This window comes from Lactuca serriola, chromosome 8 (assembly GCF_051521515.1).
Source record: "Lactuca serriola cultivar US96UC23 chromosome 8, Lser_US96UC23_V15, whole genome shotgun sequence".
NCBI lineage: Eukaryota > Viridiplantae > Streptophyta > Magnoliopsida > Asterales > Asteraceae > Lactuca > Lactuca serriola.
In genome coordinates this window covers 114,023,307-114,039,854 of record NC_136415.1, presented here as the reverse complement: position 1 = coordinate 114,039,854, position 16,548 = coordinate 114,023,307, and the positions used below count along the sequence as shown (strand labels likewise).

Below are 16,548 nucleotides of genomic sequence, written 5' to 3'. Positions count from 1 at the left end.
ATCGGTTACCTAGAGTTGTTCTTGCATGTTGTATCCTTCATAATATTGTGATTGACATGGAAGATGATGTGTTGGATGAGTTGACTTTGAATGTGACACATCAGCATGACTTGGGGTATCGGCCTGAGGTTTGTGAAGTGGCGGATAACAACGCGTCGCTTTCGAGAGAGAAGTTGGCGCTTTATTTGTCCGGGAGATTGCCAGCTTGAGCCTTGATTCATGTATCGGGTGTTTGATTCATGAATTTGTATATTATATAGTAGAATGCTTGAAGTTTAAGAGGGATTTTTTTCATATATACATAAAACGTTTTTGCCTTTTACGAATTGTGTTCTTGCTTAGAAGTTATAAGTTTAAGTCTTATATTCATGTGTTGTATATAAACCGGACAAACAACAACAGTCCCCATAATCTCATTGAACTGAAATATAGCGACTGTTTCACATCCATAGACAACTGTTTCACATGGATGACCTTCAGTATATGAAAAACAAAGAACCTATAAAAGGGGTTAATAGGTGTCTATTGTCTTTCTCCTATAAATTTTGTAGTTAATGGTGTTTATTAGTTATATTATAAAATTAAGTAGTTTTCATACAAGAAGGAAAAGTATCATCAACTTGCAGCTAATATTTAATTTAAAGTATCTAATAAAAAAATAAAAATAAAATGATATTCGGCTAATCGGCTTCCTAGAATTTCTTTTATGTAATTTCAGTCTAGTCGTGTAAATTTTCTACTTTCACCGTCGTCGTTGACCTAATAATTAGTTTGACATGAACCCATTATGTAAACAGTATCTATAATGTTCTCCGACTCTTATTTTTGTAACATTTTTTTTTCTTTGATTAATACTTAAATTTGGTAAATAAGTTTTAATTTTTTTTTACTCTTGTGTTCGGTGTATATATCATAGTTTGAATCATGAATATTGGTATTTAACTTTTTTTTTTGGTAGAGATTCTCCTATTAGTATTGACATTGAATATTAACCAACGGTTATATACTTATATGATATATTTTTGGAAAGGGGGGAAAACTAAAAACTAAATTTATAAAATTCAACATGAATATCAAAGTATCAAAGTCAATTTAGGACTAGAGCTCGTATGTAATCTATTCACATAGAGGTACGTCCCTTTCTTCTAGAAAAATGGCGGACTACAAATTTTCCCCTAAACTTATGTTCAGTTTGTAAATTTGGCCCTTGGAAAAGTCATCATAATAATTTATAATACTAGTTAAAAGGCAAAATTACATGATTGTCACTTGTGTTTTGACAAAATTAGAATAACGGTGACAACCATTAAAATAATTATTTATGCGTTTTGTCGACTAGAGTTGTGTTTGTTCCGTTGACAGCTGTATTTTTCCTGGAATTTTGGGAATATATGTTGAAGGTGGTGGTTCATGTTGAAGGAGGAAGAGGAGATGGTGGTGGTAATGATGGTTGTGGATGATGGACATTTTTTGATAGTTACCATCAGTATGTTAAACATATAAACAAACCGTATAATTTTATCAAGTAAATATCACGTAAGTATCAAAAAAATCTCATTGAAACATGAGTTAATACCTTTATTGGTTTTCGTATTCCGGTTCGGTCCTTTTTTGGTTTTTAGTTTTTGGTTAATTAAGGAAAATGTTTTGGTTAATATAAGTATTTTTAATGATTTTAAACATTTTGACTATTGTTTGCCTTAATTAAAATCATATAGATACACTCACATGTAGAAATGTTTTAATTAAATTGGTTCTTTTTTTAAAAGATATCATATATAACTATTTAATTACTATAAAAAATATAAATTGAAATACAAAATCATTAAAGATGATATAAATAGTTTTTTTCTTTATTTTAACATGGATAACCACTTCTTCATTGTTTTTTTCTCATTTTGGCTAGTAATCCACTCATCGAGTAAGAGTCAATGATTTCAGAATTCTAGAAACATGGTCAAACCTACGGCATAAAATTCAAAATTACGTCACCGCTGATGAAATCAAACCATTAGTAGGCTCTGAGTGTGCGTCGAATAGTATATATATGTGTCGCAACTTGCAACAACCAACAACTAATTCAAACAATTTTATCAAACACTTAAAATTCATTTTTCGAAATTAACCGGTGAAATGAAGAGAAATTGGGATGACGATCGAGAAATTGAGAACTTAGCCATGGCCAACTGCATGATGCTCCTGAACCGCGTCGGCCGATCAGATTCCGGTAGGATTTTCCATTGCAAGACATGCAACAAACAGTTCTCGTCGTTTCAAGCGCTCGGCGGCCACCGTACAAGCCACAGACGGCCTAAATTAAACGATGAATCTCCGGCAAAGGCTAAGACGCATGAATGTTCCATTTGCGGATTGGAGTTTGAGCTTGGGCAGGCGTTGGGTGGTCACATGCGGAAGCACCGTGACAGTCTGGCGGCGGCGGAGAAGATTTTTCCGAGGAAAATGGCGGTGCCGGTGGTGGAGGAGGTTGACGGCGGCGGAAGAGGGTTGTGTTTGGATTTGAATTTGACACCCTTTCAGAACGAAATCAAGATCTGGAGTCGTAATGGTAGAACGGCGGGAATTGCTACTTAGAACGCGGCATTTTTTTATTTTATTTTTTACTTTTTAGTTAATGTTTAAGGTTGTGATTTTTGGGTATGAGGATAGTGTAAATATGCAGAATCAAAGAAAAACACACGTATATTAATCGTTTTTTCTATATTTTATAAAGTATGTATTTATTATATTGGATCATAATTCAAAGGATTTGAATTCAAACTAGAAATGTTTGATATGTACGCCGTACGGGTCATTTGTACGTAGAATTGACGAATCTAGTAAATTGGAAATGATTTTATAACTTATTTATTTCCAAAATTGGACCAAAATGTACCAAATTTTTGGCTAAACCTATAATAGATTTATTAAGAAAAACAATTTGACCTACCGCATTTCATTATGTCAGCCAAATGCTTGGTTAAACAAATCAATTTTAATTCAATTTTTTATTTTGGGCATATTTGATCCGGCAGTATATATAATTCATTATATTTTTATCATTTTTATAGTTAACCATTATATTTTACTTTGGTCAATAAAAATTGGTCATTTTCTAAACAAGCTTTTATTACAAACGCTAATTATTTATCAGTTTAGCATGTTATACACATCTGATCAATCTAAGCTAATGAGAATTTAAGTTATAACACCTATTAAACAGAAAATAGAGGATCAAATATCCAAAGCATTCAAGCTAAATAATAATAATTGTTTTTTGAAAACCAACTTCGTAAACCATGAACACATCAAAAGCAATTCAAATTTTATATCATTTAAAATTTTTGTAAGCCGTGAAATAAGATTTGTGGAAGTTAATTCTGTTGGTGCACTAGATGTATATACTCAACCTATTTTAAACCAAACGAGTTTATTTGTCTTAAGATAAAAGAAAGCCGTCTGCGCGTTTGACCCTAAATCCTAATATTCTTGAAAATTCTACATTTGCATAAACTTTAGATAAATACATTTCATATGTTCACACTTCACGTACAACTTGTATAGAATATAGATAATATAAAGTCAAAGTCCACAACTACCAAATTTTCTAAAAGTTAGTTATGGAACCAGGGAATTTATGATCTATAAGCAACAGCAGGTTTTGAACCGAAGTAATATAAATTTTAGTATTCCTTTTTTAGGTTTTTTTTAAATAAATAATATTATATTTTCTAAATGAAAAAATTTATTCACAACATCTAGCCTTTTAAGTTGAATGTTGACACGTGTAAATTTTTCAGAAATTTTACTTTCCTACTACAGAATCTTCAATTCAAATTAAATCCAAACAATTTCCACATATCATAACTCATATCAAAATACACATTTTAGCCACATGAAAAAAAAAAGTTGGATTATCACTATAAACTCCATACATAAACCTGGCCACCACTTGTCGCCCCAGCAAGCATTCCAGGATTCAAAGGATGCGCATCAAAACGACATGGTATTGCAGTCATGTGAGGACTCTCAAGAGTAGTAACAATTCTCTTCTCTTCAGTAGAAATAACATCAACCCCTCTCTTCATATTTCCCACAAATACATATGAATCATCCCATCCCCACACGCCCCTAACAGACAAAAGGTCAAAATGGTCATTTATACTAACACTCACAGAGATTACTCATTCAATAAAAAAAGAAGAAGCAACTTACTTGAATGAAGAAAGCCATCTACCCGTCTGATTGTAATGATATAGCAAAAACTCATCATCATAATTTGCTCCACTTACCACTCCAATCTTATCATCAAGACTACATAAAAAAAACAGATCACTTTTTCAGTTACAAGTCAACAAAATCATAAAATGAGGGTATTTTTGTAAATTGTACCTTGTTGTAGCAAGAAGGTTGCCTGAAGGAGAGAAGTAAGCAGAATGTACAGCCCTCTCACGTCTAATCTCTTTGACAGAATCAGGATTACTTTTTTTACCGAGTTTTCTCAAATCCCAAATGCAGGCACTTCCATCTGATGAGCTTGTCACCATTAAATTGGTGTTTGCTGGACTAAAATCTATGGTGTTGATCCTAGAATCATGCAAGTTCCAAGCCATTGATGAGCTCTTAGATCTTTCATCCCAAACACGAAGAACTCCTTGGCCTTCACCAAAATATAGCGAGTTTACATCATCAGATCTTTGAGACATTGAAAAAATCGCATCTTCAGTGGAATAAGTAAGATCAAATATCTCCTTCTTGACATCTAATGTGCGAATAAGACCATGGTAAGAACATGTAACGATCTGCATCAAGTAACATGAAAATGACTCGATGTTGAAGAGAATTAAGTTTTTAGATTATCTATGAAAAAGAAGAAAATTTGAGAGAAATAGATGAGAAGTACCTTGTTCATTGAAAAAGGTTGAATACAAATCGATGAAACAGGAGCTGGATGAGGACGATACATGTAAATCCCATCGCCATCTTCAGTTTCTGAATCGATATTCCAAAACCCTAAATCCCCAAATTTGTTCCCCACAACAACCATCCTCATATCTGCAGACGGAAAGAATTTAACTGACAGTATCCTGTTAGGTACAACACGAGCAATATTCTCTGGCATCAACTCCATCGATTCCAAATCAATCGAAGCTGTAACCCTCATTCCAACTCCATTCTTTGCTCCATTTGATGGCGAGTCCTTAGATACACTCAGAATCTTCCTGACAAATGGTTCATCCAACTCAGAAGAAACCCTCACGTCTCTCATAAGAAGCGGCTTCAATTCTCGAGCGGATTTATCAGGCGTGACTTGTGATTTGAGTGTTGTTTGTTTCTTAGGAGATTCGTTGAAATCATCTGCTAACCCTGGAGAATCTGGCTTTTTTCCTTGGGTTCTTAGAGATCTACGGATTACAATTGGGGTTTCGGATTTTGCTTTCTTCTGTGGACTAATTTTGTAAGATTTAGTCTGTTCCCTGTTCAAAATAACATATACAGATTCACCAATTGAACAAATCCATAAGCAAACACTCCGAATCAATGTATTTAACTTTGTATCATGTGTATAGAGTGAAAAGATACCTGTTACGCTTGGCGGATGCTGATAGATCGGCAAGCTTGGAATGGATCTTGAGAGAGGCGAGCAGTTCGTCGTTGCGTTTGATGTTTTCAAGGCGTTTACGCTCGTACTCCGTGAGTCTCTGAGACGCCATTTTCTACAGCGAGAGAGAGATGGAGAGATAGGGGTTAGAATATCTATATGGAGAATAGCTTGATGGCGGCGGGAAAGAAAAAGTAGCGGGAAAAACACTCGGGTCATCACCAACGGGTCAAATAACTCACTTTGATTGGCTAATTTTCGCGGCAGATTTGTTTAGTTTCAGTTCACCCCCTAAATGATTGCATTTTGCATAACTTGTCCCCAGTTTTATTGAAATGCCACATTTTTATTTATAACATAAAAATAGGGTCAAACGTACATAAAAATATACTTTGTTTGGATCACACTTGTTATACCCTTACAGAACCTTTTATACTTTTATATCTACTACTTACAATAACTTGTTCGATTATAACAATGTTTATGTCACATAGATATAATTATAAAAATACCATAATATGAAACGATTTATAAAAGGTAACAATACTTGCTACATAACACAACTACATCTTGCATTTAGGACCAAAATTCATCATGCAAAATATTTTCTCAAAACAGTCAAATAAAAGATTATGTTTATTTTTGCATTTTTAAAGAAGTATTCGGAGTATTATAAAATCAAATGTTTTTGTTTTTATTCAAGAAAAAATCAACACATGCAAGATTCTACAATTCTTCATTCGTCACGATAATTCTCAAAGTTGTTAACGTGATAATCATTAAATATTTTAGACATATCTGTCTTATTGGTGTGCAATACAAGATTATTGCAAAATTGTTCGCCAATAGATTGGCAAACATGGTATGGTCTCTAGTCAACATGGAGCAGCATGTATTTGTTAAAGGAAGATAGATTGTAGATATGTCTCTTCAGCTTATGCTCAATGAGATCTGGGGTGGCATAAAAAGAAGAAGGATCCGATGGTTTTCAAGATTGATTTTGAGAAACCACAAGACTCTCTCAGTTGTGAGGTATTTGGAGCATATTTTAAGCATTGTGGATTTATGGTTGAGGACCTGAGGTGGAGGGATTGGATTGGGGACTTCTTAGTTCTTACAATCAACTAGGTCCTATATTCTAGTCAATGGAGCCCTTGTGACGAATTTTCTACTCATATAAGGTTGAGACATGGTGCGATGGAAGGATTGCATGTGGTGATTCAGGATGTCATATGCATTAGGTTGCATCGTGGGGCTAAAGTTGGTTGTAACTGGTTGGAGATCTCTCATTTTTTTTCTATGCACATGATGTTATCTTCTTGGGAGAATGGTCACAGGAAAATATCATCAATCTTATTTCTATTTGTAGATTTTAGAGAAATTGAATTGTCTTCTACCTTTTATGCCTATAAATATTCCTACCCACTAAAATTATGACAAATATTATCATTTCATATTTTTTTAACTATCTCACTAAGGATATATTAGGAATATATTAAATAAAATTATATTGAATGGTTGAATGATGACACTTTTTATAATTTTAGTAGGTAAAAATATTTACAATTTAAATTTTCTTTTATTTAACTTCAGGGTTAAGGATCAATTTGCAGAAGTTAAATTTGTATGGTATTAGGGTGCATTCGGCCTTTGTGAGGTGACAGGTCTTCGGTAGGATCAAACATGAAAACCATTATGATTTAATTTTGGAAGAAACTCACGCATGGAAGGTTGAAATGCTTTCTATTGGTGGTTGGTCAATGTTGTTGAAATATGTGTTTGTTCCTTTGCGAATTTATTATATGTCAATGTTCAAGATGCATGTGGTTGTTAGTTAGTGGTAGATTGGATTGACAATGTGTAAGTTAAAAGGATGGCTTTGGATGTCATTCACATGTGGTGTCCAAGAATAACATCGTTTTCTGCTCCAAAAGGATTGATTATAAAGGACTAATATTGTGACATGAATTGAGAGTTTTCCTATAAATGGTTTGTTTATAGGAATCGAAAACTAAATCTTAAGTCGGTTTTTGTGGTTGCAAAACCAAATTATATCAATCAGCTTGTAAGAATGTAAACTGACACTTTTCCGCTATAGTTGTTATGGCGTTTTTTAATATATAATAAGACTTGAAGTTGTTCAAAAAAAATATGGAAACAGGAAGGCCCCCACACAATAAGTATAGTTACAATCGTTTCATGACATCATTGTTAGTGCTATAACACATTAGGCCAGGGAAAAAAAACACAAACATCGTCTACCACATCGCCATGTCAAAACAAAATCAAATTATATAAGGAAAGAAAAATGATTTTTCAAAATAAAAAGACGCTACTACCTTTCACACACTACCACAACACAATCTTCCAATTGAAGAATAGCAAGCAAAGCACTCCACCATCATATTTTTTAAGAGCCACAGCAAGCTGATTTCTGTCCAAGTTGACCATTCCCAGCTGTTGCATCTGGTTGATTAATTTTAATAGTTGATGGCTGCAATCATTAAATAATTAGTACAGTATTAATTTTAATCATTAATTGTCCCTTGTTTTAACTTTTAATCCATAATATAATATATACCTCCGCCTTGGAATCAGTATCTGAAAGCCTTTGCTTGATATCCTTCGCTATTGAAAAGAAAACTTGCTCCACATTTAGGTTCGTTTTTGCACTCTGCCAATAACACAAGTTTCTTTTTCAATGTTCTCTTCACTAGAATAAATACATCTTTGGTCCCTGAGTATAGCTCACTTTTGCATATTTTATCCAAAATTGTTTAACCCTTTGATTTTGGTCCTTATTTGAAGTTTTTATAATGTTTTTGGTCCATGTTCCAAGTAAAATGATGATTATAAGTATAGCTGGTTTTTGCAATTTTGGTCCCTACCATGTGCAATTTTGGTCCTTTACTAATAAGGTTTTTGTAATGTTTTTGGCCCTTGCTTTAAGTAAAATGACGACTTTTAGTCCCTAAGTATAGCTGATTTTTGCAAATCTGGTCCACAAAATATTAGTTATTTTACTTGGAATAAAGACCAAAACGTTACAAAAACCTCAAACAGGGGCCTAAATTGCAAAAACTAGCAATACTCAGGAAGCAAAATGTAATTTACTCAATTGCCTTTTAGCCGTTTCAAATAGATAATTCAAAGATATTAAAAAAGTGAACTTACAGTTTCAAAAAACTTAATGCCATATTCATCCGCAAGAGCTTGACCCTTTGCAGTCGGAACAGCCTACAAAAAAATTAAGATCACGAGTTCATGACACATCATTTTTGGTTTTTTTGACGTGTATAATAAAAAAATTAAAATAAAATAAAAAAAACCCTAGCATACCCTTTTGCTTTCATCCATATCAGCTTTATTCCCAACAAGAATCTTGTTAACATTGTCTGAAGCATGTTGTTCAATGTTGCGAATCCAGTTTCTTATGTCTGGATATATAAAGAGATTTGTCAACAACATGTCATTCATTATAAGGTTAAAAAAAGAACTTACTGTTGAAAGATGATTCGTCAGTAACATCATACACCAATAAAATTCCCATAGCACCCCTGTAGTAAGCTGGAGTATAGAGGGGTAAAAGCGTCAATTACATAACATAGCATTATAATCTGAAAAAAAAAACATGAGAAAAATCTGAACCTGTTGTGATGGTTCGGAATCGTTCTTGACCAGCTGTGTCCCAAATTTGGAGTTTGATCCGTTTGCCATCGAGTTCAACGGTTCTTATCTTGAAATCAATACTGTATCAAGAATTTGGGATTTTTAAGATATTTAAAAAAAATAAAAACAAATTAATTTTTAATACAGTAGTTAAGAAATTAACTCACCCAATTGTAGTGATGAAACTAGTGGTGAAAGAACCATCAGAAAAACGCAAAAGAAGGCAACTTTTACCCACACCTGTAATTAATTACAATTCAGCTCTGATATTTAGGTTACCACACACATAGACTCATGCATCATAAGTTCATAACACATAAATGTATTCTAAACAATTAAGAAAATGTGTGACATCTTTAGGAATTAGGATACAAATTATACAAGGAAGTGTATTTTAGTTTCCTCCATTTCTCGTTACTCCTCTCCTAACTACTATCTTACGTGTTCATGACAACAGTGTCATGTGAAAATGACAATGTTGTGAATCCGTTTTCAATGCTCTCTCTCTAGCCTCTCCATGCTGTATTTTTATTGGTTCAAAATCATCGCCTTCAATTGGAGAGCCACTCACCAGTTAGAAAACTAAGAAAAAGGTAGACTCTCAACCACAAACATAACATTAACGCATCAGCAAGCAAATGCTTTCTTTCACAGTAAGCTGAGTCTTCATGTGATGAGAACACTATTGCGTACTACAACAGCACATTACTCAACCAACTCAAAAAACTAGCAGATCAAACATTCCAACAAAAACAAACCCTATATGAAAAAAGTGCACCAAATCAACCTAAATTAGTACAAAAATCTCATTCAACTATTCTAACACTCCACCATAAGCATTGGTTAACCAATTTCAAGAGCATACAGCCATATAATCCAGATACAACGCTATTCAAATATAAATAGTAGATATGATATGATGAAACAAAAACTCACCGCTATCACCGATCAGAAGGAGCTTAATAAGGTAATCATAATCTGCTCGTGCCCTTGCTGGTGGAGCAGCCATCGAAGAATCAAAATGAAGTCGAAGAAAAAACCCTAAAAAACGCGTATATACACACTTATATCTGCAGAAATAATCAAAGCAGACAAATTCATATATTAGAAACAAAAAATTCAATTAAGAAATCTAATTGAGAGTATACGCCATCAACAGGATACACACACGCACCAGATCGGAAATCGATCAAAGATTCGCCATTGAAGATCGAGATACGGATGTTATTAAGGAAAATAAATCCACTATATGACGTTGCGCTAAGATGCCCCGCTTCTCTGTTTCCAGTTCTGAGGAGAGTACGCCGGTCAGTCCCTGCGCAATCCAGCAAAAATGGGGGAGAGAACAAGGGCGACAGAGAAAGTTTCCGGTGTTGACGAGCACAAGATTATAACGTAGACAGCTGTCGGTTTTAATGGAAACTAAGCGACGGGTCACAGGAATAACCGTGTGCTTATCGTAGAGTGTTTATACATTTAACTGGCTGGCAATTTTCGACACTGACACGCGACACGATACGCGACACGACACGAAATAAACGGGTTTGGGTTGAGTTTTTCAACTCATCAACCCGCTAACCCGCCAACCCGTTTATTAAACGGGTCATATATGGGTTTCTCAAAAAATAAACGGGTTGACCCGCCAACCTGTTTATATTGTTAATAAAAAAATTATTTTATTTTTAAATGTATTTATGTATCAAGTATTAATATTTAATAAGTATTATATAATATATACCATTTATTCATAGATCATTTGAATGTTTCGACATTATGACTCATGGTGGATGGTCTAATGTCATAAGTCGTAACCTATAAGGCTAAGTTTGTAACATGTTTCTATGAATGTTTTTAGTTTTCATTTGGATGTTTAAGAATTAAATATCTAAAATTCGGACCCATGAACCCAAATATGACCCACAAACCCGCCAACTTGTGAACTCGTATAAATAAATGGGTTGGTGGGTCATATATTGATTTATGTTCCAAACCCGTCAACCCGTGACCCGCCAACACATGACCTGTATATTTAAATGGGTCGTATTTGGGTTGGCATATTTTGACCCACTAACACGCGACACGCCAACCCGAACACGACACGATTGTCAGGCCTATACAAAACCTCAAAAATGATACATTGCTTTTTAGAATCTTTTGTTTAGTTCCTCGCTTTAAAAAACTTTAAAGAAAGATTTTATAGTTTTTAATAGGAAAATCTCCGATCAATTATGAATATTGTAGTTTAGTTTACAATTTAATACCAATGGAAAAAAAATTATGGTTATTTTATTAATTTGACAAAATATAAAATAATCAGAACTTTTCTGTTAAAAAATAAAAGTTGTAAGTAACCGTAACCTAACCCAAAATATTAAAATTTTATTGAAGATTTTCATTTTTAATTTGTAGTGTAGTTGTCCATTACTTATATATAAAACGTTTTTATTTCTTTTTATAATTAATTTTAACTAAAACTATTTAAAAATAAATAAATAAATATGATGTTTTTGCTAATGTTTATTTCCTTGTCCGATTTGTTATCGATTATAGTTCTCGTGTAACTTACACGGTCTATGAAACAACAATCAAATTTGCAGCTAATGAACTTGATAAGAGAATTATGGGATTAGAATTGAATTAAGTATGAATAAAGTTCTGATGATTAACACAAAAATATAAAGAAGAAATGAGGTCGGACGAAAAATTGGTCAAATGTCTACGACTAAAAACAGAGTTATTGAAATTCACTGCAAAATTTTCTAACCATAAAGACCAAGTAGCGGTTTTAACATTTTTCAAAAATTGCCTTATTTTAAAAACAACAATACCATTTATGTGATTGCCTATTTTGAATTATATCTTCCAACTAAAAACAAATCTAACATTTTTAGTCCAACTAATCCGGGCATTTTGTATCCGACTTTGAAGGAATAAAATCGTAAAAGAAATTAAAAAAATAATAATAATATAATAAAATGAACAAGATGTTTAGGGTGTGTTTGGATAAATTAGATTATAGCTTATTAGTTTATTGCTTATTAACTTATTTGACGGTGGGAATACGAAGGATTTAATTTATGCTTTTAAAATTAAATCAGAGTAATCTTTTAAAAGATATTGCGGAATTTATCGCCAAAACAAAACATGATAAAAATTTATCAAAACATTTCTTAAAGAAATATGTATTTTCATTATATATCAAAACCCCAGGATGTCATATTCTGACACATACCAAAAGTATAAACAGTACATCATAAGTCTTACAACAGTTATTTACAACTACTGTCTATAATCCAAAAATCATTCTTCATCATCCAAACTATCTTTGGGTCCACTACCTGTAATAACTTTATTAATTTCATTAACCAACAATAAACTTATTAATTTCATCAACCAACAATAACCCTTATTATCCGTTCTCGTTATCATCACTTTACGTCCCTAACACACTTATCATAAGGGGCCTAGCCTAAGGATCATCATCGGGATGGACATTATTACTAAGGGGATTCCTCAGTTATACATGTCCTTAAGGCAACCATGAAGGGGATGGAGTACACCAGCGAACATATAGTTCACTAACACCTACAGGTTGCGAGCCTGCTAGCGTTCCACTGGACTGTCTAGAAAGGTTCGTGGTCATCATCTATACTTCGCTAGATGACTACAACAACAACAACATCGACATCGAGGCCTCTCATCATTTTATCACACATCAACTATTTCATCTACCCATGTTTTACCCAACATATTTGTAGATAAAAATACATATACAGTTAAAACTTGTATAAAACATCTATTCAACATCCATCTCAAATAAACAAACAATATATATACACATAGCATGTATTTTATAGAAAATACTTCATATATATGTGTAAGATGAAACTAACTATACACTCACTTGATTTAACGATAATCGGGCAGCACTTCGTTTCTTAGAATGATCGTTTCCGATGAAACCGGGAGCTTTTAATGAAAAAACCGGGTCTTGCGAAGGTTGAGCTTCAAACCGAAAAGATAAATTTCTCGAGGTCTTCGGGCACTTCAAAACGTTCTTCGGGTGTTGGATATGATACCGGGGCTTCGGGGGATGTAAAATAGCTTGAAAGAAGGTTTAAAATGAAAAGGTGTGCAAAATCCAACCAAAACCGGGAGGGTTCACACCTCCCTTTATATAGGGTGTGAGGCTTCGGTCGAAGGGGGAAAGGAGAACACGCGGCTCGCATGTGAGGGGCCAGGTGTCGAATGCGAGGGCTCACCACCAAAGCAACATGCGGTAGCAGCTGATTAGATCACGCTTCAAACTCGAGAAGGAAGTGACACGCGTCGGACACGGGGCGCCTGTGAGGAGTGGGTGACGTGGAACCTTGGCCAAGTCCTTGCGAAAATTCTCGGATTTTGTGCCCCAAACTTCAAAAATTCAAAACTTTCGCATGTGAGCTCCGTTTTCGCCGTTCTTTATATGCACGCGTAGACGATATTATACTCTACAACTTTCGTTTAGACTCCCCTGGCTAATTTTGACTTTATTTTTAATATTATGATTTTTAACAGACCAGGACAGGAAAAACCGTTAAAAATTCATAACTTCTTCATCCGATGTCTGTTTTCGTATGTCTTTTTACCGCTGTGCTACTATTGACTAGACCTTCGATTCTTGTTTAGGTTGTGTCGGCTAAAAATCACTCGATCTAAAATTCGAGTTTTTAGTTGTCTACTGCTAAACTGAAACTTAAAAAAATCATAGTTTCCTCATACAAAGTCAGATTTGGATGTTCTTTTTATGAAAATTCTTGGTTTAACGAATACTACGATTTTCATTTAGATCGTTAAGGCTAAAAAGCATTTTACCGTAAATTCACTTTTTACGTCACACAGCGTCTTGACGGTTCTGTCGTGAAACTTCGACATGTCATAACTCCTTCGTTATAACTCGGATTTTGGTATCCTTTATATCTCCGGAATCCTTATTTCAACCACTGTAACTTTCTTCATAGATATTAGGTTTGTCTAACATTTATCTTCGATGCTTATTTTTACCATTAATTCATTAAATTATAATAATTAAGCATAAAACACATAATAATCAAATAATACATGTTATTATTTCAAAACAAGTTACAAAGGTTGGCCTAGACTATTACATCATGGTTAATATTAACATTCTCATACGATGAAGAAATGAGATCAGACGAAAAATTGGTCAAATGTCTACGACTAAAAACAGAGTTATCGAAATTGACTGCAAAATTTTCTAACCATAAAGACTAAGTAGCGGTTTTAACATTTTTAAAAAATTACTTTATTTTAAAAACAACAATACCATTTATGTAATTTCCTATTTTAAATTATATCTTCCAACTAAAAAACAAATCTAACATTTTTAGTCCAACTAATCCGGGCATTTTGTATCCGACTTTGGAGGAATAAAATAATAAAAGACCAAGGAATAAAATCATTAATGCCTAGCCTAGAAACACAGACGTTACAATTATCTCCCCCTTAGGATGATTCTGTCTCCGGAATCATACATCAGCAAACAAATGCGGATAGCGACTCATCATGTCACTCTTCGTTTCCCAGGTGAGATATGGCTTATTCGTATGTTTCCATCGCACAAGAACTAAATCGGCCATCTTGCGTGGCAACTTCTTAGTCTTACGGTTAACAATTGCCTATGGTTCTTCAATTAACCTCTTACTTTCATCCAACCTTAATTCAGAAATTGAAATTATATTGGGAACATCTCCCGTAAACTTCCTCAAATAACACAGAGGTTACAAGTACAATTACACAGAGATTTGGCTATCACTCTAGAATTCAAGATACAAAATGACCTAACATGCTTCCCTATTTATAATTGAGGGATCATACCTAAAACCCTAATGGGCCAAGCCCATTGGCCCATAGGCCCATGAAGGGTGTCAACCAGTCACAATCCACCATGCAACATCTTTTGGAACATTCTTGAGCATTATCATCTTCTATGCATACTTGGATCAACATGGCACAACAAAGGAATCAATATGGCGCATCATGTACCAAGATGGTCCATGATGGCGCGATAGCTTCTTCATGGCGCAACAATAACCCTAGTTGGCGCAACAGTAATTTAAATGGCGCAAGAGCATCAAGTATGGCGCACAACATCAATCTTGGAGCATCAACATCACCATGAGAAACAGGCACATGCGTGGCTCAACAGGAAAAAAAGATGGCACAAGAGCATCCCTCTTGACCCATCTCTTCATCATGTGGCACAACAAGGACCCATTGTTGCTCCATATCCCTTCCAAGTGCTCCAAACTCCTTCCAGGTGATCCAAACCCCCATGAACACGGTCCGTTCATTTGGCACTTGATCAATTCCTTTGTCTGATGATCCATTCTAGGGATGTCAAAAAGTCTCGTGGGATCCCGTTCCCGTGGGGGCCCCGTCCCGTTTGGGGGATTTTTTTAAAAAAAATCGGGGACGGGGGCGGGGGCAAGGTTAACCCCCGTTTAAATTTCGGGGGCGGGGGCGGGGGTAGGCAATCCCGTCCCGAAATCCCCATGGGGACCCCGTTAATAAATTGCACATATATTTACATATATTAATTATATAAATATAATAAACAATAACATGATTTTGAGCTTCCAAAATTCATCAAAAAACATGTTTTTAAGTTGTTAGCATAATTTTTTAAAATGCCATAACTTTTTTTATTTTTAACATATAAAATTCTGCTATAAATAATTATTTTTTATCTAAAAAATAGCTTCTTTTAACCTAAATAACAACTTCTTTTAGCCAAAAAAAAAGTAGCCCAAAATCAATCGGGGGCGGGGGAACGGGGGTGGGGGTGGGGGTAGGAAGACTGAACATTCCGGGGGCAGGGGCGGGGGTGGGGGAACGGGAAAATTTCGGGGGCGGGGGCGGGAGATGCACTCCCCGCCCCGTTTTCCCCCGTTGACATCCCTAATCCGTTCCTCTCTTAAAAGATCCGTTCCTTTGTCACATGCTCCATGAACCACAAGTGCTCCATTAAGGTACAAGTGCTCCAAATGCTTCATGAACATGATCCAAATGCTCGAGTCACACTTAACAGTTTTGAAAAAGATTACCAAAAAGGCCATTTTACCTTGCAACTGGTGAAAAGGTTTTAAAAAATATTCGATATGTGCTAAAGGTTGTGGCCATTTTACCATCAAGACTCGCTGCCGACAACGACGTGAGTCATCGAGAGTTTCACCGAAGACCAGGAAGAGCCACTGCGTCGTCATCGTGTGAGTCGTTCG

At 34.7% G+C, this 16,548-nt stretch overlaps 2 protein-coding genes and 1 pseudogene across 2 annotated transcripts; 1 reads left to right on the top strand and 2 right to left on the bottom strand.

Moving 5' to 3' along the window:
- Positions 1-2,133: 2,133 nt before the first annotated feature.
- On the top strand, positions 2,134-2,592 carry LOC145067305 (zinc finger protein ZAT11 pseudogene; annotated as a pseudogene).
- Positions 2,593-3,789: 1,197 nt separating this feature from the next.
- On the bottom strand, positions 3,790-5,763 carry LOC145070882 (uncharacterized). Its single transcript, XM_079017841.1, has 5 exons — positions 5,581-5,763; positions 4,901-5,474; positions 4,390-4,799; positions 4,213-4,311; positions 3,790-4,128 (listed from the first exon to the last, which is right to left on the bottom strand). The coding sequence occupies exons 1-5, from the start codon at positions 5,709-5,711 to the stop codon at positions 3,918-3,920; spliced, it is 1,425 nt and encodes a 474-aa protein (XP_078873967.1). The 5' UTR covers positions 5,712-5,763; the 3' UTR covers positions 3,790-3,917.
- A 1,972-nt stretch (positions 5,764-7,735) lies between these two features.
- On the bottom strand, positions 7,736-10,694 carry LOC145070884 (ras-related protein RABE1c). Its single transcript, XM_079017842.1, has 9 exons — positions 10,443-10,694; positions 10,205-10,338; positions 9,436-9,508; positions 9,248-9,348; positions 9,101-9,166; positions 8,939-9,036; positions 8,774-8,836; positions 8,181-8,273; positions 7,736-8,093 (listed from the first exon to the last, which is right to left on the bottom strand). The coding sequence occupies exons 2-9, from the start codon at positions 10,275-10,277 to the stop codon at positions 8,010-8,012; spliced, it is 651 nt and encodes a 216-aa protein (XP_078873968.1). The 5' UTR covers positions 10,278-10,338; positions 10,443-10,694; the 3' UTR covers positions 7,736-8,009.
- Positions 10,695-16,548: the final 5,854 nt, after the last annotated feature.